Source organism: Linepithema humile, chromosome 5 (genome assembly GCF_040581485.1).
Source record: "Linepithema humile isolate Giens D197 chromosome 5, Lhum_UNIL_v1.0, whole genome shotgun sequence".
Taxonomy (NCBI): Eukaryota; Metazoa; Arthropoda; class Insecta; order Hymenoptera; family Formicidae; genus Linepithema; species Linepithema humile.
In genome coordinates, this window is record NC_090132.1 from 17,935,805 (window position 1) to 17,959,880 (window position 24,076).

The 24,076-nt window shown below is 38.4% G+C and overlaps 2 protein-coding genes across 10 annotated transcripts in view; one reads left to right on the top strand and one right to left on the bottom strand.

Annotated features, from left to right (window-relative positions):
- The window catches only part of LOC105669315 (lachesin-like), a 264,653-nt gene that overhangs the window by 188,913 nt on the left and 51,664 nt on the right, over positions 1 to 24,076 (top strand). For all 9 annotated transcript variants that reach the window (XM_067354711.1, XM_067354710.1, XM_012362198.2 and 6 more), the window contains 3 exons: positions 7,236 to 7,443; positions 7,629 to 7,790; positions 23,145 to 23,273. In XM_067354711.1, coding sequence (XP_067210812.1) covers positions 7,236 to 7,443; positions 7,629 to 7,790; positions 23,145 to 23,273 — 499 coding nt within the window. The remainder of the gene's footprint in view (positions 1 to 7,235; positions 7,444 to 7,628; positions 7,791 to 23,144; positions 23,274 to 24,076) is intronic.
- Positions 1 to 24,076, bottom strand: part of LOC105669316 (alpha-(1,3)-fucosyltransferase C-like) — a 99,595-nt gene that overhangs the window by 18,885 nt on the left and 56,634 nt on the right. The gene's annotated exons all lie outside the window — the stretch shown is intronic.

Here is a 24,076-nt window from a genome sequence, read left to right on the forward strand (position 1 = left end):
CCAGGCATTATTTCTCCATTCTATGCGTCTATTTCAGCTATTTAAAAAGATAATTTTAAAATTGAAGAAGTACTAAAAAGTTGAAAGTAGACGTATATTTGTGTTGAATTTGTGTGCGCGCATGAGAGGACAAAAAGTTTTATTTCCAGAGGAAACTAATTTTGAATGAAATGAACAATTTGTTACCAAATTTAAAGGGAAAAAGACTATTCATAAAAAATTTGAAATATATTATTATTATGCATAAATATCTACTGGCAGCTGTTTGAGATTGGTATCGGTTCCAATAATTAATTAAAATTAATTAATTAAAATAGATAGTAAGAGTATATAAAATGCATTTGCTAACATTCTTCACTACTTATAAAATATAACAATAATTTGCATTTTTTTCTTGAAGCTTTATGCTTTTCAGATACAATATATTTATAAATTAAAAGTATTTATAATATATATATTGTAAATACTTTAAAAATGTTTTGTAACGACGATGTTATTGTGTGTGTGTGTGTGTGTGTGTGTGTGTGTCACGTTTAATTATGAATACTAACAGTAGTTATTTTTAATTATCGAATACAGCAATAAATTATTGAGCGAGAATGTGTACTTAGTTGTACTTAATTACTTTTTAATTACGTACGTCTTTTTAATTACAACTATTATTTTATGTAATTTGATGTCCGTAAATGCTGATTCATAATGCAACATTAACAATTGTTAGATTAGTAATAAATACAAGTGGAATTCGAAGGACTTATTTATGTATTTATAGAAATTTAACGAAGCGAGAATCGATAAATGTTTAGCGAGAGAAAAATTTGAGAAATAGATTTTATATACATGCTTGCTTCATTATTTTAATCAAAAATAATGTCCTAGTCGAATAAGTGTCTATTTTAAATATGGAAATTAATCGAACAAATTTATATATTTAATTTACTTGGATATTATGTGTCATCACATTTGCTTTAATGCCTAAAGCATATCTAGAGAAAAATTAATTGAAAAACCGCAGGACTCGTCGGGAAAGACAATGATATTCTTCAACCAAGTCAGCTGTCGCTGATTAGAGCAGCATTAGAGCATGAGAGGAATGCAAGCCTGACTGATCTTCTGGGAAATCAGACTTGGCCTAATGGCTGTCGCGGCGACCCACGGGAATATTTTCGCAAAGTTGATTAAAAGGAGCAGTGTTCACCGGTTCTCAATGTTGTATCATCATCAGTGCTGCACGAGTCCGACATAACTCGTTCTAATTCCATTGTACCACCCCTATGCCAGTTTCCTTTCCTGTTATGTTCTCGAACCACTCGGCTCGCCCTCTCCTGCGCATCTCTTCGCTCAGCCACATCCCCATTTGGCTTCTCTCTCATCAGCCCAGAATAGCTTTCATCTTTTTCTCTTTCTCCATCCCTTCTAGTATACCCCCTCACCCCATTCTCTCTTTCTTTTGCCCCAATTACGTTGCTTTTCTTTCTCTCCCTCTCTCTTGCTCATTTCCAGCAAGCAGTCTTGCTCTCCGAACTGCAACCTTTCTGCACTTTTGAATTTTGCCCCACGGCCATCGTCGCACATGCAACTACTGTAATAGCACTTGAACGGGAGCGACCGCGTATCGTTTACGACCCTGTGAATTTTCCTGCGGAATTACTTTGGGAAGAAATTTAGAAGCGAGGCGTCAGCGTTAATTAGTGGTTCATTAGCAGTACACCGGTCTGGCGGATAATGCTTTATTAAAAGTCGTTAATACTTTGGATCGTTTGCATCGAACAAATGAAAAGTTCGATAGCTGATGGATTTGTCGGTGAAACTCTTGCATAATCTTGGTAAGCATATAAGTAAACCCGGTCAACGTTGTTTGTGCTTTTCGAGTTAATGAAAAATAATATAGAAGCTGCATCGTTTTTTTTTTTTTTCAATTTTGTCTCGGTTCTTTCAAGATACGAATATCTTTCATCTTATTACACGAAGCATAATGTTATAAAGAATAAGTTGCCTGCATTTTTCATAACTCGTACCAGTATGAGTCAATATATTATATATATATAGCATTGGTAAGCGCAAATATGAAACCAGGAACCGACAGTGCATAAAATCGGCATAAAATCTCTTTCGGAATTATCTGACCGTTTTTCCATATTATTCCACTTTTTTAGCGGCAATCTCGCATGAATTATATGCGCGCGGAATGGTTCTTGCTCAAAACTTCCGTGCTGTTGACTGCGCGCGGTTCTCACGATGTATTTCACGTTAATTCCTCGACGCGGCGACGGCAAGTTGAACCATCGAAATTGAACGACGAACAACCGGGAAGGGGGAAGAGGGAAGGGGATGCGGCTCGTGCCAAACGTCCAACATCTTGCCATAACGACATTTCCTACGTGCCAAACGCTACCAACAATTTAATTTGACTTTGCTTGAAATATTGACGTCTAATATTGGATAAGTTTTTTTTTTACAATGAAAGATATCGCAAAAACGTTAAAGTTAATAGGATATTTTTGCGATATCGAATATAATAAATGCACGTACGATAATGTTCAGCATTTAAAAATTTTAGTTACGCCATTATTATTTAAATATGATTTCTTTAGCCTGCATTGAGGACAGAATATTGCAAAAGTATGAAAAAACAGTACTAATTATTTAGAAAAGAAGAAATGTAAGAAATTACGACAGTACAACGTTATACGCTGGATAAATATGCTTCAATATAATGTAGACTTACAACTAACGCTGAATAATTATGCTTAAATGTAATGTAGATTATATATGTAACTAACATAAACATATATGTAGGAGAATTATTTTTTTCATATTTTTTAAAATATAAAACACGACTTACCAAATATGACTGCACACTTTATAAAATCCAATGGAATAATTTTATTTACTACTTTTATTATTACGCAATATAAAATATTTTTCGACACAATGTCACTTGGATATTGTTATATGAAAGACTGAAGACTGAAGACTGAAACTAGTTCAAACTCATGTTTGCATTGTTCACTTATCAATGTGCAAATATTCACCTTTCCGTAGTACGATTATATTTATCTTGTCTTATCTAGACATATGCAGTTTCTGAATAGTTGGCGGATATATTTACAATTCTTGCAAAACTTACGTTTGCTTCAAGTGAACAATATTGCATTTCCGTAATATTTGAAAATATGTGTATTAGTTTATATACATATATATACATATATATATATATATACACACATGTATGTATAAAGATTCTATTAATTAGTGTAACAGACATCCCAAATTCTAATTATGTTAATAATTGTGTCTTAAACAAAATTTTGATACAAATTCTTTTTTATATACGGTGGCTTTTATAGAATCGTTGCCACATTAAGTTTCAGTTGTTATGAATTATTCCAGTCTTGTTTACTTTCGGTTTTGACTTGGAAATTTGGTATTGGTTAGAAATAACACATAAATATGGATTTATATGCGTAAATAGAGCAGCCGTCGATATCGCGAAAGCAGATTGCATTCAACAGAAAACCGAAATCATTTTACGGTATGGAGGTTGCGTTACGGTTTCTATATTTTAATTATCGCGTATCCTCTTATCAGCTTTCGGGCTGTCAATCGATCGCCGAAAAATCCGTATATAAAACGAGCTCTCGGGTGCGAGGTTAAGCATAAAAGTGAACGAAGCGAGCGGTGAACGCGTGAATCTAGATTGCATTGAATCATCCATCGTACTGTCAATAGATACCGATATGTGCAAACAGAATCTCTATCTTCGCTTCGTGCTAGTTAGATAAATCATACGTAGGTATAATTGTAAAAAAACTTCATACCCATATCGTACAATTGTATAACCTGTCATGGTTACTAGATTTGTTATAATTTAGATGACCGTTCTTCGATATTTTTTTATACGCTCCCATATGGATCTGTAAATATCATACTTTACAGCCTCGTATAAAATCGTTATTAAAATTATCACTACGCGAATATTATTTCGTTGCATAATTGTTAATGTAATAAAATACACAAAGATGCGGATGCGTGTTGTTTGTTTGAGGTCTTTCGTGCAACTTTTACTCTTTTTGTTCTTATTGTTCGCGATTTCGCACAACGTTAATTAATTGTTTATGCAGCGCAACACGCTTCCACTTGATTCGCCTATAAGCGATCGATCAAATCGCCTCTCAGCGGCACCGCGCTAATCGTGTGAAAATCTAAGTCCATTAATGTATTTCTCGGTGTAAATGGAGTGCACCAATGTTAAACGAAACTGTTAAAACATGCTGTTAATTGAAATTGTGATCGCAACGTTTACTTTGCGGTAACATTTCACGTTCGATAGAAAGGTGTTTTTTTTTTTTACCGGCGGGATATCCAATCGAGACTGGCTTTGAACCATTGCCAGAGTTTTCAATCGAGCTTATAAGTGGCGAGAATTTCTTCTCGAGATTGTTCAAGACTGATATAACGCCGTGTCATAAAGAAACATTTCTTTTTAAGATGCATTCTTGCCTGACAGTTAAACCAGAAGTTATTGCACGTTATTTCGCTACAAGCATAACTTTATCGCGACTGCACTCAATGCAGATGTTATTTACTGCTACGCGTCAGTTTATATTGCTGCAACAACGTCGTTTGTATATTGTCGCGGATTTAATTTTCAAAAGACTCAGGCAAACACATTTATCTAAGCGGGCACTCATCTTCCTGCACGTGGACGTCGTGGCGGCTTCTTTCCTCTTCGTTAGAACTTAGGAGCCATCCGCGGTGCGTGACTACGAAAGTTTCTCGTATCGCGCTACGGTGACTTTTCTAGGAGATTCTGGGAGGAGGAGGAGGAGGAGGAGGCAACTTTCTCAGTACGCCGGTCTCTTCTCGGCGGGTCTTATAAACCGTCGTGAAAATTGCACTCCGAGAGATGTACGTAACATAAAACTTATTAATCGCGAAAGTTTGTTATATAATATTATATAATGGTCAATTTAATCTCGACACTGCGAGAGGAAGGAAATCGATTTGTAAATTATCTGGATGGAACTGATAATAGCGAGGGAGCCGATTAAAATTACCCGATAGCGATAGCGATCCCGCGTTATGCATCTCGAAACTTTTGCGGCTGCTATATTTCTCCTCTTGAAAGATCTTCCATTTTTTTTCTTTTTCTTCACGAATGCGACATAGGAAAATCTGCCGAAAGCTACCGCTGCGACCGCATCTTCGCGTAGCGGATCTCAGAATTACATGCAAGTTGAAACAGAATCTGACGAGTTCGGAGATCCTCGGAAACCGGCAAATCCCGTTGGCAGACAAGATCTTCAGAGATCCGCCACCATCCATCTTCTCAGCTCTTCGTTAGGAGAGCCGTCACTGGCGTCTGACTGTTTAAAGAACTTTCCCAGGATGTACTGTGATTTCCGTACCTGAAACTTTTGCTTACCCGAGTGTCGACGGAAAGGAGAAGCGGTACATAGGCGAACAATTCTAGACGGAGTTGTTGCCGAGTTTCTAGGTGAAATACCTGAGGGAAAAAGAATTCAGGATGGAGTAGAAACAGGAAACAGTAACTTCTAAATGTAAATGTCTCGTCGGATTTAGATTCAGATAAGTCGATTAAGCATAATTCGTTTGTCGAGTAATGCCAAACGAAATTACATCTCATTGGATAGTTATGCCTAAAGAGGAGCAAGCTGCGGCCGTAAATCTAATTACACGCTATTTACGTTCTCCGTTGTAATGTTTTTTGCGCTATTGCGAAATTTTTCTATTGCAAAGGAGAAGTTGAAGGAGAAGAAAAAGTAGAAAAAAAAATGATACAATTTACCCTGTCCGAACGGGCGTTTCTGGTTTAATTTGAGGAAGTATATATATGCCAGAAAAAGAGAGAGTAAAAAAGCGGAAGAAGCGCCATTTCCGCGAATCCAGATGTTGCCAAGCAGCGATAACGAATCTAAAAAGGAAACGAGTAATAGCGAGTCTCCGAAAAAGAGAGAATCATTGTACAAAATTGCGAATATCATAATACAGGTACGAGATTAATATGGATTAAATAAGTAAGACAAATGCGCGTTTGTCTCGCTTACTTCATTCATATTAATTCTTATTCTCTCGGCGCACTGAAACTTTTCATTCTTCCAATTTTAGATATCTCTCTTATTTAGACTTTCATTAATTTTTTTTTTTGGAGATATTTTGTTCCGCTCCTTATTCTCTTGAGGAGTAAAATCGCGCTTAACAGGTAGACAAGAAAGAGAATGTGTCCAGGATAAAAGCAACCAAGCCGGACGGAGTTGCTGTCTCGCTTACCAGGAAATATACTTAAAAAAGAGCTAAGAGCAAAAAGATGAGAAACAATGGGCGCCGTTGCGCAACCGGGCGTTGCCTCAAATCCGTGGCGAGAAGAAACGAGAAGGTTTGGGAGAAGCAGGTTAACTCAGAAATCCTTGAAAGTGCATAAGCTTTGTCGCGAAATGAGCTTAGTTAGGAGCGAGTTACCTCGGTGAAGCGTAAAATACCGGCGTAATAATGTTCGTTCGCGGTGATCGCGCGTAGCAACGCGCCGCGATCTTTTCTTTCTCTTTTCGCCGGTCGGTGATGCCACTTGTAATCGGTTTGGATTTCACGTTCGTTTCATTGATAAAAATGGAATCGTAAAACGAATTCGAGATTAGTCATAAAGCTTGCATCGCGCGGATGCTGCAATAGGTACATTTGCGAGTTTCGAAAAGAGGAAAATATTTCGTTGTAGCGGAATATTCAACTATAAGACGATGCGATTCCGACAATGTGCTAATGTGGGAATATTTTACGCACGAATGTAGCACGATAAACGGACAGCTGCCTCTTGACTTTATGAGCTCGTGTCTACTGAAGCTATAGGAAGGACATTGAAATTTTCAACGTGAACGTAGTTTAACTTTACTGTCAACGTCAAGTCTTGAATTTTGGAGGATTAAACGTGAACTTGCATAATGTGTGTTTAATTAGCAAGCATTTTACGAAGGTTTAGATTGTTTAAGCGTTTACAAATGTGATCTTTATCATAAGAGAAAAATGTTTTATTCTTAAATTGAATGCAAATATAAAACAAAATGTCTCATATGTTTTTGCAAATCTTTCATTATTTGTGCATTTTATATTAAATATTTATCTTGGCTACTTGCAAAATAACAACATTAAATTTAAAACACAAGTTTGATTTTAACCAGATATATATATTCAAATATCTGTTTTATTCTTGCTTTCAGGTGGCGTGGATACATGTGGGTCGTCAAATGCTACTCACCGTTCACAAACATGTGGTCGTGAAAGTGCCCAGGTTTTCTGTGTCACATGACAATCAGAAAACTTGGTTGCTTCACATTAGTAGCGTTCAACAAGACGATCGGGGTTATTATATGTGCCAAGTAAACACTAACCCCATGATAAGTCAAGTGGGCTTTCTTCAAGTCGTTGGTAAATATTGTTTAATTTGAATTAAATAATTTGTTCCAAATTTAATTTTGCAAACACATATTTGCTATGATAAAAATTTAAAATAAAAAATATAAACAATGTGCATTAAGAAGAATGTTAAACATATATTAATTTTATAATAATGCGCTATAAATCTTGAAAAAAAACTACCAAATGTGTTTCAGTGCCACCAAATATATTGGATTCGCTTTCTACCGAGAGCACTGTGGCAGTTCGAGAAAATCAGAATATTACTCTTACATGCAAGGCGGACGGATATCCACAGCCGAAATTAATGTGGAAGCGAGAAGACGGCCAAGTGATAAGCATCAATAAACATCACAAAGGTATGTCAAGTCTTCTCTTATTTTCAGTTCATGTCATCGCATTGCGATTTATTGATATATTTTATTTGACACATCGGAAATCTGTCACACGTTACTATTGCGATATTTTTTAGATTGTCTACTTTAGTCGCCGTAAATGCGAGAGAACATGACATAATTGTGTTTGAAAAATTATTTATGATAATAAATTTACAAATTGCAGACGATTTTATACGCAATATTAATATATCTTACATATTACACTATTATTAATGGCGAATTTTAATCTATGTTTCTATCCATCAAGAATTTTTAAATATTGATACGCTCGATTAAATATTTAACGCTGCAATAGTTTGCGCCGAATTACACATTTGCTACGAGTGAAGAATTTTCCTTGTACGAACTTAGAAAACGATTCTACGAGTTTTCGATGTTTCGAGATCTCTTGTCTACGAGTCGGAACTTTGAAGCACTTTTACAAGAGGAGACTGGCGTATTTGTAATGCAGCCGGAGTTCAACACGAAAAGTAATTTTTGGTACGAGGATGTTCTTCTGCCGTACGTTTTTCTTCGAGTCAGTCCGAAGTCCCATGAGTCCCGGCATCGACGTCTCGCGTAGATAACGGATCTACAGACGTTTGCCGATTCGAAGAAATTCGAAGTAAATTTTCATCAATTACGTAGACGCTTGTGTCTGCGCAGGCGGTCGAGCGAAGTGCGTCGGGAAATGCGAGCAATAAACTAGGAAAAGCCGCGTAAACGTCTTATCGATTTAACAATTTTGTGTTCCTCCGATAATCCGATTTATGAAGAGTTTAGTGGTCCTATCATGTTTCTACAGAGGCGTATGCAGATAGACCAAGCGAGGGAAAACATCCTGGTGAATATTTAGTTATTCAGTAAAACTGTATTATTTAATCGCGCGCAGCTGCGGGAGATAAACCTTTTCGAAACGGGTAAAGCGTATTATGTTACGCTCAAACGTCAATCCTGGTACGCGTTTTGGGAATAAATAAATAAATACACGATGCGAATAAGTCTTTAATACGGTAGTCTGAAAATGATTACATCATCACCGCTAAGTACACCGTAAGCTTTTTTGCATGTTTATAACCCACGTCCTATATAGATTTAAGTTCGGAATACATACGCAGTAATATATTTTATCTGACAAATTGGGGGCAAATCAATCTTTAACAGGGTTTTATTTGATTCTCAATAATTACTCACTTGCGTGTTCTTACTATCGATCGGAGATATTTTTGCACTCTGCTTTCGTGATTGATGTCGCAATTACGATCTCTATAAAAATTAAAAAGAAGATATTATCAATTCCATTAAGTTTTATCATATTGCTGAGAATTTTTGTAATATGAACATGCTTTTATATTTATTATTTACGTTATCTTTTACTTTTATCACATCATGTTCTATGAATTCAGCTTGTATCAGATAATTCTGGACGCGGATGGATCAATGGATTTTTATTTAGTACAATTGTTTCAGTTTTTAAAATATAAAATATTATACACTTGAAAATTTGCACAAATGTTATAGAAACGTTTCAAAAAAAAGATTATAAACACTCGTGTTAAATTACTTGTATTAAAGTTCACATATGAGGAAAGAGAGTTAAAATATATTACTGTTAAAATATATTACTTTTAAAATATATTAAAATATATTACTGTAAAAAATAAATTCTACTTTCTGAAATAAATGTTTAACTTTTCGATTACTGCGGTTTGTTGCGGGAAGGGCAATTAATTAATTATTGAAGTCAAAGAACAAAGTTACGATATTGAATTTAACGTTGAGAAACTACGAGGACAAGAAATCATGGCAATGATGGCTCGTAAAGCGGGACCCGTTTATCTAATATCTATATTATGCCCCCACGCGTGTTATGTCGTTATCGTCTTTGCACGTTGAGCGTTAAGCTTCAGGATGAAGAGCGCAAACTACACACGCGTCCATTTCAGAAAATGCCCAGAGGGTACGATGGCCATGGTAAAGCAATAAAGTGCGATATAAACTATGTAAGTCCCCGCCAACCCCGTCGCGCTATTAGCAATGCAATTATCGCCTGCTCTCGAGCAGCCAGTGGGCGTCCCTGGCGTTCTTTCGGTGTCTATACTTTTTTTTGCGTACAGACTACACATAAAATTTCGTCATTTAATATAATAATTACATTTCAAATATTGTTTGTTTATTTTGAATTGAATATTGGCCGAAATTTTTCAGTTTTTTATTCTTTATATCGCGCTGTTTCAAAATTTGAAGGACACGAAAGAATTACACGAGGCAAAAATTATATTTCTCGATAACACGCAATCGATTTGTTGATCAAGCATATTACCCACATGTGCGATTTTCTCTCGTGAAAACGTGCCGAGAGAAAATTTTCAATGCAGTCGTAATCTGCGAATTATTGCAATCAAGTACGATAAAATCTCCACATTTCGCTCCAGCATGATTATCAATGCAATTATCCATTTTCGCGATTTCTTCACGTCGATATCGCACGCTCTTTACATCCGCACTCGCACCGGCAGTACCGAAACGACGCCGCAACGTAACTAACAATAAGTATCTTTCGCGTGGCGCATCGCTATCGAATCCACACGTCCAGATTTGTAATTGTTAAAACGCACGAGTTATGCACGCGCCGTGCCGAAATCCCTGGTGGATACGTGGCTGCGAGTTAACGCCGCGAGGTGTGATAAACTATGTAACGCAATTGCTGCGGCCCACACAATTCTATCTACCAATTTGTGCTGCGCGTTTCCGCATCCCGCCAAGCTGCGTTCGTATAAATATTTGGCTGAAGAGCAACGATGATCGGCGCAGCATCATTCGCGTATCGACTTATTGAAATTGTACACGCGTTTGTACACGGATTAACCTAATTGGCTTAAGAGCTATCAGACATTTAAATGCGATACGCCGGGAATAATGTTCAAAAACAGATCGATAGAATTGATGTTTGAATTAGAAGTAAAATTACAAATACGGATATTACGAACGACCACGCTCATACTATAATTCTGCGCTCATATATTTTTCCACGTAAAACCACCTCCTTTTGTTTAATCTTTTCGATACACCGGAGCATAAAAGCGCGAAACAGTTACCGGCTAGCGCACCAAATCTACGGATGTTAGGATGATGATTATATATGTTCTGCAGCTGCAGCGAGCGTTTTTCGAATAACGTATATATACATTCTCCGTATCGGAAGCTTAATCCCGGAAAGTTCACTGCGGCTATCGGTGATTACAGCGATTTGAAACGCGTCATAATTTTTTTATTTTTGCTATTCATTTTTTCATTTTTTCACGTTTCAAAAACACAATAACATCGCAATATTACAAATTAAATTTTCACATACTAACCGCGCGTTTAGAAATCTATTAAAGCGACGTATTTCATGGTCACGCGAGCGACACGTCGCTAGGAATCGAATGAGAAGGCGGGGATACCGCAGAGAAACACAAGGGGTACATCGATGCAAACAGCGGATTAGCCAGAGGGATTTTATACAGCGGAGAAAGCTATCCCCATAAAGCTCGGGCGGAAGGCTTTTTGCTCTCGACCCCGGTGCTTCTTAAATATTGTAGAGATTAATCAACTCTCTCTCAACCCTTCGCACGGAGCGCGCGCGAGCGGCAAGCGGCTCCCACTTCGAGCAGAGAGAACGTCCGTCAGCGAAGCGGACAGTCGGGTTCGGAGGTGCGCCGAGGGTGGGAGAACGCGCCTGCAGGCGGGTGTGAGAGCGGTGGCTTGAAAATTATGCGCACACACGGCACGTCTATGAAATATGCACTGGTTACTAAAGATACGCGGCGGTCTTCTTCGGCGTGATTCCGACACGAAATTAAAAGCAAAAGCGATCTCCCGCTGTTGCTGCGGTTGCTGCCTGCCACTGCTGTTATTAATGTTGCCGCTGCGGAAGAACGCATCTATGAGAAGCTTAGAGAATGAAGCAAAGCTTCGCGCGGTTAATTTCTTGAGGAATTTCTAGAGGAATTTTGTCTCATTCGGCGCTCGTGCGCGAATGTATTATTAGGGGTGTTTGCGAAATTGAAATTCCGCCGATTATGCGATAATGTATAAAAGATAAATTTTCCGTAAACTTCAGCGTGGTTCTAATGAGGTTGAATATTTATAGAAAAATTAATTGCAACAATCTATTTTACATTTTAACCGAACATTAAAGAGAGATAAAAAATTGCACTCTATTAGAAAAATTACCGACTGTTATGTTGACGGAAACGAAACAGGAATCTGTGAAAGCCAGTGAAATGATACAGCAATTTGCAACCGGTTTGTTCGCGATCTTAAGAAAATTACACATGCAAAGGGAAACGTTAATGACCCTTTTATAGGTTAGTTCAAAAAGAATCGTCACACAAATCGAGAGAGATACCTTCGATATCATCATCCATGTGGTTTTTATGCAATTGTATTAATTCAAAAGAGTTTTCAAAATGGTACTTATGATGCGAATAAAGTCCGTAAATAATCTGATTAAATTTAAGTTGGCGAGTGAGCTGCATAGATATTTCATTTATAGTTTCTTACGCGTTACTGGTATTTACGAGTAATACATGTTAATAGCGTATGCGCTCTCGTATACTCCTATATCCTTATAATCCTTCGTTATATCCATTTTTAAACAACGCAACGCACTTTACACTAATTAAACGCGCCTCGTTCCAGCTTTGTGCTCAAAATCCCGTCGCGCATCCCGTCCTGCATGAATTTTCTTCTGAAAAACAACGATAGACTGTTATTCTCTTAATACCGGTAGCATAATAGGTTAAATACAGGTATAATTCAGGGGAGACAGAAGGATTGCAAGCTAAGGGTGTACTTCACGTTCTTTGCATCCGTGTATATTGCACCGCAACGCACCATAGAATAGCCACGGTGGCCTCCGGGCTAGCCATGGTTATAAATTGCTCGGAACAGCTTTCGAGCTATTCATTTTGCCTTGTCAGCAATTAGCCTCTGCGTAACTCGAGTGATTCTGACAAGATATCTTATGAGGCAAAATAGAAGATCCATGACATATCGTTATTAATTGGCAAGCGTTTAAGTGTTGTAAAACGGTAAGTAGTTTAACACAGTTAAATATTATAAATAGCGCTTAATGCCAAATGTTTTACATGTTCTAGCTCGACATTTCGCGAGACAATGTTAATTTTACGTGCTCGGAATAAATGGCAATATAATCCTGCACTGCCTCTCGTATTCTTCTCATCTGCAAACACGGTGGATAAATACGTCTCGTATTGTGTGCGCAATAACAACGTTCGATCACACGTACGATTAACGCGCCGCACACGTGTTGCATAACGTGGAACCTTTTGGTGACGCTATTACAATGCGCTACGCATCCATCAACAAGTAACGGGGCGTACAGCGTAGAGAGAAGAACCCCTCAGGGTGTCACGATCAGAAACGACAGTCTACCTCGCCCGCTGCGACGTCGTGCTGCGCGTCGAGATCGAGTTATCGGACTTCGTATCCACTTTCGGGGGCGCATCGGTAACTTTTAACGAGCGCTCAAGTTCGGCCGCACACACGTTTCGACAACAACGACACGGCGCGCCACGGGGATGCTTTACGCTGATAACATATCCGCACGCGTTTGTATAGGGTGTCTTACGCAGCATTTCAGTTTAACACACGTAGAGCCACGCTGCAGTAGCGTATTTTTCTGCATTTGACATCAAAATGCTATTACACAAAAGTAATTAAAAACACTTTATTCTAAAAAAAATGGTGAGATGTTAATTAGATTTGTATGAGAGATAATTGCACATAAAATTAACATTGTCTCGCCGAGCAAAAATGGCGAGTAAAATAGTTTTAATATTTGATATATCGAGCGCCATTTATTTAGCAGTGTTAAATACTTACTGTTTAACGACAAGAAAAGTTATTGATTCACAATTTTAGTCCTTCGAAGAATACAATTATATTGTACCTGTTAAGTTGTGCGTCGTAAAACGTGTAAAATACCTTCGCGAGCACTTCTTGTCTAGCGGAAGATCCTGATTAAACTAGACTAGAGTCCTTAACAAAGTTCTTAACTCGTTGATATTATCCATAAAATATTTATTGTTAAAAGATAATAAGCTCATGTAGAGATATCCTATATAAGTACATATATCGTTGTACACTAGTACTATGTATATCGTATATGATTCAACAGCGCGCGCATACAGACGCGCACATATATGTAGATATTTTGTTGCTTTGTTTCGTCACGTGTCATATATGCGTGTATGTATGTATGTGCACAGTATGCATGTAAAGTTACAGTGGGGTATATAAGGGTGCTCGTTACGTATCCTCGGGATTTCCACATTGTCGAGTCATGCCAAAGTGCCAGTCGCAGTAAGAGACAAGACAAGCTATATCGGCACTTTGTCCAGCTTGAGGCAAAACCAAAGTTTCGCTGCACAGGGCATCGACGGAGACGTGGAGACTCGCTAATGGGATTGTTAAGGATAGATTGAATCAGAAATTTCAATGAAGTCTCCGCATGATTGACAGTTTGATGCCGATGCGCTGAGTTTGCTCTTAATTTAATTGCATATGAAAAGTAATTACTAGAATAGCAATTTATTATGGATTAAATCGGATTAAAGATTATCATGAGGTGAAGGAGTTTGATATACAACGGCTTTAATTATGCAGTTTGTTTTTTTTTTTTTTGTACAAAAAACGCCGGACTTTTAAACTGGTCGTTTTTAAAAATTTTCGAGATAAAGATAATTCGAGAGATGCTTTATACACGCGTAAAAATAACTAAAAATTCCATTCATTTTTCTGATGCTAGATAGCAATAAATAAACAGTGGTGCATATTTTATTTGCCTTTTATAGAATCACATATGCACTCAATATTGCACGAACTTGCCATTGTATAAACTTTCATCGAAACTGCGTAAATGTCAATTAAAACTTTCAAAATGTTCGTGAAGTGTAAGCTTTATTTGTATCATGCACTTTTCGAGCCAAATGTTATTTTAGCTTGCAGCTCAAAGTGGCAGCGATATAAGTGAAACGTTTTAATTAGCGGAAATTTTCTCCGTGAAAAGAAAATTAGAAACGCGCAGATGGAAAGTAGACTCGATTAAAGTGTCCTATTAGCAAGATTGTGCTTCTTTATTCACTTTTTGAGGCCACGCACACCGGGTCATTCAACCGCCGTTACCTCGAACCTTAAGCAAACAGAATCAACTCGCTTATAACTCGTGGATTAACCCATTTCAGACGCAATGTGCTATGTAAACGGCCGGGGGAACTTTTAGTGTAATCGCGCTCCTTCGCTTCGCTAATTCGACTTTTTGCAAACTCATTCCCGTCCGGTTGTACTTGGGGATCGCGTGCATGGGCCTGCCGTCTCTATTGGCAGTATCGAGACGGGTTACCACGCGCGCACGCCGGGAGGGGAAAGCATGTGAACGCGACATCGCAGGAAGTCGAGGAAATACGTTGCCCCTTGAGACCGTAGTTTTTGTCGCGCGGAATGCAATTCGACGTGCTTCCTGTTTACAACGCACTCGGGCGCACGAAGAAGACCCGGGGCTGCTTCCTCGCTTTGCACGCTTCGCCGGCGTAATTCAATTAATTTCGCGAAATAGCGGTCGACGCTTCCTTACCCGACGTCTTCCACTTGGAAGCATAGCTTCCCGTGTTATTCACGGCAGTGTGCTGTTACTGCTGAGCTGATAGGCGGGACTGTGCGGCTTCGGCTGAGCTTCGAATTCCGACGATCGGAACCGTCCGACGTAATGTGCTAGATGGACGATTCCGTTCAAGGATGTTTACTTGCTCGCAACGGCATGATGTTGAAATTCCTATGATCATGCGTTTCATCGGCATTTTCGTATCGGGAACATCGGGAATTTCCCTGGTAATGTTTGGTAGCTTAAAGCTATGCGTATTCTTCTGTGACTCGGAAGAATTTTATGCGGAGATGATGGTCATTGTATTGAACTCAATTGGAAATCGGATGTAGATGCACGTCTTTGTGTTTTTATTTTAGACTACAAACGTTCTTCTTTGATGCAATTGTTACATACACGATAATTCATTTTTTAATCTAAAATAAACGCGCACAAGACATCTGGGCAACGGCTTAAAAGCCGATTTTTCTTGTCGATTTTGACTTTCTTAAATAAACAAGGCTCAATACTTAGCATTTGCTGAATTTAATTGTTTCAAAAATTAACAATTTTCTTCATGGAAGTACCAATAACGTCATTATGACAAAAAATCGTTAAATCCTGAAAATGTCATTCATTAATCTTGATGAAACTAATTAATTGTGTATATATTAAACAGTATTATACGCGTTAATTTTATAATGTCAAGACAATATCACGGATCCAGCTAGAACCTACTCAATTAGACATTGCAACCGTGAAACATCATTGGCTGCTTCATGCATCCTGCTAGTACACCACGAGAGACGTTTCGGTCTGAAGGCCGAAACCGCAGCAGCTTCCTGACCGTAACACAGCGGTTGGTCGTTGCGCACGTTTCTCATGGGTTAATGTCGACGCCATCTGGGACACGTTGACATCCGGATGCTCGACGTCCTCCCCCAGGACGTAGCGACGGTGTTACGTGGACCAATTTTAATCTATCGAGTTTTATGGTAAAATTGAGTCCTTCCGGAATTTCAACGTGTCCCCGGTTTAATTATCGAACGGAATGCATGCATGGGTTTCAGGAAATCCTAGAAAGAGTGTATCAACGGCGAAATGGTTTCAATCGGTTCGCGTGTAACTCGCTGATTCATTCACGCATTTATCGTGCGTGTTCATCGTGTAGGATAAATACGCGCGAATAGCTTTGTTTCTATTAGATTTGACTTTGAAAGTCATCCGAACATGACAAAATTCACGTGCTTTTGTTTAAATACAACTCGTATAGTTGTAAATTGACGATTAAGGGAAAAGCATGTAATTGACCAATTTCTAAACGCACTGCAGTCTATATAATTCGATCAATTATCGCGGTAGTGCCGTACTAACTTCAATACACCATCGCATATTCGCAGTGGCAGCTCGCTAACAGAGTCATCGCTATTACAAGCAACTGCGTGATCTAGTTATAAAACAGTTAGTGGCACGTGCAGCTCGTTGTTCCAGACTGCGTTTGAGTCGTGCGAGGAGAGTCAATTGCCGGCAAGCCGGAAAATTAATCGCTCGGTTGCCATTTGGAACGGTTTATAACCAAGCTAAGGCTAATCGTACTATCCGACCATTCCTGCGTATACATCCTGACGCCAATGGCCCTGGTTGTTGCATCAACCGATACACCGTCTTCCAGCCGGATCGATCCTTGTAATCGTGGAAATGTGTTACATTGGTTTACTGCTGCCGAATTCCAAATGAGGATGTCGGATCACTCTAAACCTCTATTCGTGTCAGACGACCGAACAGCCGTGTGACGGCGCATGCGAGAGCTTTTCGTTAAGTTAATTTTTTAAAATTCTTGCCAAGCATTCGTATATTTTTTTTTACAAATAAAAATTGATAGAATTTTTATTAATTTTTCAATGCGCGTTTGGATTTTTTGTTATTATTAATGCATCTAAATATATTGCATGTGTGTTATATGTGTGATAAGACAATCGCTCGAATAAACAGTGAATTTTATTGTTGACAAATACGTTCAGATATTTAGGTATGTGATTTTAACATGTTGAGATTTGTAAAATATTTACATGTCGATGGCTTTCGATTCGTGATTTTGTTTACCCAAAATGCGAAATAAATGGGTTTTATCGGCACATTTCCATATTACAAAACTGCCCGTTGCGGTCGCGCTATTTTTGTCTTCGTATATTTCATTCATGACGTTTTTGAAGTGAAGAGTGATGATAAGGAAGATTTTAAATCATCCTGAAAGCATGCTGTCGTAAAGCATCGCACGCTAGCACGCGTCAATTTGCAGTGTCGAGTAAAACCACATCGTCCTTTACCGTTTGCATTTCGGTGATGGATTGCAAACGTTCGTGATAAGCAAACATTTTCCACGGTTTCCGTTAGCATGACGCGTCACTGACCGGACGAACTCCTACGCATACTGTTTTGCCTAATTATTCGCAAAATTATCACTCGACGAGCAGACGCATAGTTGTCAAGCAGACCGTAAACAATTCACGATATGTTACCAATTGTTCAATTTTATTCCGCGATGTTACGATATCGGGTCAAAGAGACTTTCAATTAACATCAATTATTTTCGCATTATGTCATAATTGGTTATTGGTTTCGTCTGCAATTAATTATTAGTTCGACGTTTTAAACATCGCAGAAGTTTGTTAATGTTTTCGCTCAAAAATTATATCGAAGAGATCCGCTATTTTTGCCATTTTTAGTGAATCGATATACATTTTTCTAAAGATGCGTTATTCAAATTGACAAAGTTGCACGATTACATTAACGAGACTTAATAGCAAAGTATAGAGGTCGTTTGCAAATTAACTGAATTCGGAATCTTGGAGCAACGTAAACGATATTAAGAGCGCGATTGTAAAATATTTACATCCATTTACTTTTGATACGGTAAATTAATTTTCCTCGTCACTTTATGATGAGCTAGAAATTTACACACATATTAGACAGCAATGTAGACAGTGTGCTTTGCAGGCTAATGTTTCTATGCGTTCATAAAGGTCTAATTTTCGCGCATCAACGCAAATGTACATTAAAGCACGGCCTATTTTATAATCCCGGTATCCGACGCAATTTTCTCCTCTAACTATTTTGTTGCACACAGTTTCATCACGCTCCGCCGTCCGTCTTCGTCTGGCCTGGCCTCTTGAGCCTTTCATATCCCTCGCCCCGTCTTTTCACCCCCGCGCACCGATCTGCCTTCTCACCTTTTCCCCTGCTTGCCCATGGATGTCGTCCTGCTCGCACCATCGCACTGCAGGATCGTAAAAGGCCGGAATTTCTGTTCAAACATCTGCAAAGCCGCGCTCCGGGGCATCTGAGCCCTTCTAAAGCTTCATACAAATTCATGACGGAGCACCAGGACCGCGCGCGCACGCCCGTACTATCCTCCAAGTTTTCGGCAGGATGGGTGCATATGCATGCACGCGCATACGTATCTAGCCCGGTATAGTTCGTAATATTATTTAATACCTCTTTGCGCGCCTCTGTCGTCAACACGGGGATCGTGACGCGGTAAAATTTCGCGGATTAGTCTCGGCATTTTATTAATACGTGTCATCGTTGTTCCCACGCGTCCTCTTCCGGTATACCGTTATATCGACCAAGAGTAGCATTAGTCGACTGCGGTGTGGCCGATGGGTCGTTAGCGTGGCGAGCTGCAAAGTGGAAAGACGTTCAATGAAGATAGATGCGTTGAATGGAAATGTTAGAGCTGAGTCACGAACTGATTACCAGAGAACGCAAATGCGGGTAATTACTTGCTAATGTCATTGTAACACTATGATCTTCTCGCAGTGATATTTGAAAGGACGTTTTCTCCTTATAAATGTAAATTTGGATTCCGACTGTTTATTTGCACTTGCACTTTGTTAAAAAAATAATGTAGGTGCGAATATGTTAGATCAATTTTTTAAAATATAAAAAAAAATATTTTAAAACAATTTTCAGTGCAAGATAAAAACGTACGGTGATCTCAGCTATTCTTTCACGTTTTGTAATATTTTAGCCGATTGCTTCTTTTGTATTTGCTATTTTTGCTAACAGAATACAATGTTTAGCAGGATGCTTCTTGTATCGACAACATTGTACTTTCAATATTATTATATATTGCGAATTGTCCATTATACTGTGTACACAATCAGAGCATCCGTGCGTTCACATATTCAAAGCGTTCTTTTGCGCGCCGGTTGAATATCCGCGCGTTCACTTTTATCATGTATTATTAACGTTTTCCTTTGACAGTTTCGTTGTACACATTGGTGTATATTATTTCACAAAGCACGGCGATTCCAATGGATTTCTATTTTCGTTGAACGCGCGCAAAGCAAAAAATATTTTTCATATACTTCCAATAATTAATATCGGCCAGAGTCCATATATGTTTACATCTTTCACATGAGATGCCGCTTTGCCTCTGCAGACGAGGCTTTATACGGCCGAGTGAAAGTTTCATTGCAAATCGTCGTTAAAAATAACTATTAGTGTTTGCTCAATCCGATGTATTGATTTGCATCCGAGCTTTGAGCTACCCGCTATCTAAATATTCCCGGACTCGTCGAAGAACGGCGGAATACATTAATATCGGATGAGTTGATGGCGAAATGAACTTGTATCGAGAGGACCGATGCCGCTACGATCAAAAACTCATTGCAAATATTTTATCCGACATATTGCATCCGTGGGAGTTAAAAGGGGGGTTGCTTGAGGTGCATCGATCGACAGCCGATCAACATTCTGTTTTGAAGCTCTGTATTTGATAAAGCGAAAAATCATCATTGGAATTTGGTGTTTTCTTCTGAAGTTTTTTGCGTTATCCATTGTTTCTTGTTATTTGTTTTCCTAAATTGCCTAGTCGCAGTTGCACAATCTCTGATAACAGACGTATCCGGGTGTTTCAAAATTTTTACACACGTTTGTTACATAGATTTAAAATCAAAATTATTCTTTATAAAGGATTGAATAAAATCAATTTTAATTAATTGCGAATAAAAAATTATTCTGTGACAAATTCCTATAAATACAAAAAATTAAAATAAAATTTTACAGGAATATTAATTAAAATTATCAATTTTTCTCAAATTTAATTATATGAGTATTATTATTTCTGTCTATTTAATTATATTTAATCTTTTTATATTCTTGACTAAACATTAACTAATGAAATATTAAACATGGCACGCTTCAACGTCAGCGGCAGCTTCAAGCCATCGTATTAATTCAAATAGTTAAACGAAGCAACGAGGAGAATTTAGCGTCATGATCGCAAAACTAATCACTCGTACTTGCTCTTATCGATCGAAGAAATACGTATGTTTGCACCGGCTCCATCAATGTTTTTTTCCGCTTTTACGCTCACGGATGTCCGGTCACTTGACGGCGATCATTCACGGCGCATCGGTGGTCTATCGGGCGAGTGTTATCACGTCACTATCCACGAGACTGTTGCTCGCTCTCTCCGGGCTCGGATTTCGCGCGTTCTCTCAATTATTCGCATCGATCGATTGGCTGCGCCTTGCCCTGCCAATCGACGGCGTTGCACACCATGTCCGCTCTTCGCGAGTGCAGCGCGTGGCAAGGTAGAGTTGGCAGGGCATGTGTCTCGTGAAAGAAACATCGCCGCCCGCTCTAATGGCCGGGGGCCGGTTAATCGCGACTAGAAGGCGAGCAAAGCCGGGGTAAATCGGGGTAAAGATTTATGAACGTCACCGGAGAGGAGCGTATCGCGCCGGCGATTCCAAGCTTCTTTTATGGCTTACGTTTGTTTCGATTTCGTTAATTGTCATTACGGGGACGCGCTGAGCTCCGGGATCGACATTGATTGCTGTTACGCTCGACCGAATCTCTATCGACGATAGAGAAGAGTGATTGTTATGTTTCTAATAAGGGCACGTGTAGAATGGATTTCACCAATGATCGTATTACAATTAGACTAATGTTACGGTACATTAAAAATATCACAGACAGAAGAAGGAAATATATTGATTAAACAGGAAAAATGTGTGTAGACAAAACAGAAAGCACGCACTTAAACGATCTGGAATTTAACTAGTTATAATTAATAATTAACGTTTCGAAATAAGTCAAAAACCCACGAATTTAATCGATCCTACAATATTTAAAATGCTACAAATAAGAAATAATGTAATATCAATTACCTATTAGTCTTTGTTCGATAATCGTTCGATAATCGTTCGATAATCGTCGAGCAATGTAAAAGTATACTGGATTAAAAATGTATTGAGGATCGAAAATATCACTGCAAAGAAGTAAATATCATGTCTAAGTAACGAGAAGAAGCTCTTGTTCTTTCCGTCGGATTCCCAGCGCGAAATTTCTTTCTTAGTCTATCGAATTTTGTTCCCCCATCCATCACATTGTCGACCAATAATTTATTTACCGAAAGTAATTTATCTCGAAACAATCTGTATTTAACTGTATATGTTTTATTACGTATTACACGATTTGAGATTCAGATAAAATTTATATGAAACATCATAAATATAAATTTCACAAAATGTATTAGCAGGCGCGTTAACAGATTGATAGAATATAAATGTCACTATTAATCTGGCATGTGCTGATTTATCAATTATCAACTTTATAAATTATTAACGCGCGCAAGAGAAGATAAAATATGATTATCATTATAATTTTCATTTATAAGCTACATTTTTCATACGTTTTATTGAAGACACTTTTAAAATTATTATTAAAAAATTCATTAGAGAGAAACAGTTGTATTTGTTATATTACATTATTATTCTAGTACTAGATAATATTTAATTAAATTTGCTTTTATGTCAACAATATTCTGTAGAAACAAGCCATTCATATTCTGTCACTGGTAATAACGATAGCTTAATATTGCCAATTTCTTGTCATGGAGTGTCGATCGTTTCCTTCTTTTTTCTGTTTTCTATTAATCCGTGCCAGTCGCCTCTCTGTTATAAAAGGACTCCGCAATAATGCTCCATCATGCAATAATCTCCACATCAATAATGAGACCGAATGGTTACGCGAGCGCGCGCGCGTGTGTGTGTGTGTGTGATCGTGTTTAATGCTTGCATCACCGTGAGCTATTTGCGGCAGTCATATAGTGATTTTGCACGAACTTGGTCTAATAAAAAAAATTTTAATGGAAGAGAGATTCCAACACAATCGAATAAGTTTGACGAAAATGTGGCTCCCCTAATAACTTCCTCTATATTTCTCGTCTCGTGACTCTTATAATTTTACTACAATTTTATGTCCGGGTCTACCGCAAACTTTCATAATAGACTCGAGGGGATAAATCAGAGGACGCAATGAAAGTGTATTCTTGTAATTTTACTATTTCGTCGTCTGATAATCTTTATAGCAATTGCGTCGCTAATTTTTTATATTTGCGCGATTATACACGGTTACATTTGTTGTAAGAAATTTTATTTTCGTGCGCTCAACTTTATCTCCACGGTTAAAAGTTATCTGCGTATTATAATACGTAAAGCCATAGATTTCGTTGCTAAATTTTAAGCTGAAATATTTGCATAACCGCTCGCCTCTCCGCTCGCAAGATAACAAGGGCGAAATGTTATTTATCCATTTGCGTGAAGGTACTTGTTCGTTTCTCCGCACTATATTTGCGTCCTCGACCATGCTGAATCAATTCCCGCTTCTGGTTTCAGTGACCATGTTTGATGGCGAGCAATTAAGCTTGACGAGGATCACGCGCAACGAAATGGGCGCTTATCTCTGCATCGCGACCAATGGCGTACCGCCCACGGTCAGCAAGAGGATCACCCTGGATGTCGAATGTGAGTTTGTTACAAGCATACCACTAGCGCAGGACATTATTATCGCATTTGTATGTAACGAATATGAGATGTATGCATTCATTGCGAATGGCATGCAGTTAGCAATACGAGGGGTACAGCATGATGCGATAATTACAATTTCATGATGTTACACGCTGAATGTTCAGCAATAAACGCATGACGATGTATATATTTAATTCATCGATTCAAAATGTGCATGCGTTGATGCCTTGCTACAATAAAATACTATTGTTATCATTTAATTTTGGTGAGACACGATTATTATTACGGTAGCATCAGTTCGATGAATAAATAGCATTACAATTGCACATTAAGATTGTACGCAGCAATGTTAAAATAGAAACGAATTTTCTGTTACTAATACCGTGAAATGTACGACAGCAGCATGTTGCAGATGTTAGGACTTAATTACCGGAATAAATTACGTTAATTGGCTGTGGCAAACTACTGTGTGATTGTAAACGCCATGTTCACGGAATATCTTACTTTGCAACTTGCTCACGCGTAAAATATCGTAAATAACAGCACGTGTGGCGCGAACTTTCTCGAGGAAGCGGTGTGAAAATTAGGTATCCTCGTTGGGGGCCGGCTGGAACGTATCCAACGACGATTTATCGAATAAATTTTAAACGCTTTGTCATATGCGACCTCCGATCCGACGGCGGAGTGGTTGTGTATTGTTTAAATTTCATTTCACGAATTGCACAACGCGTGCACACCTGCGCGCGAACGCGCTGCCGGCGGCGCACGTGCTCCGCTCCGAATACGTGTATCAGACAACA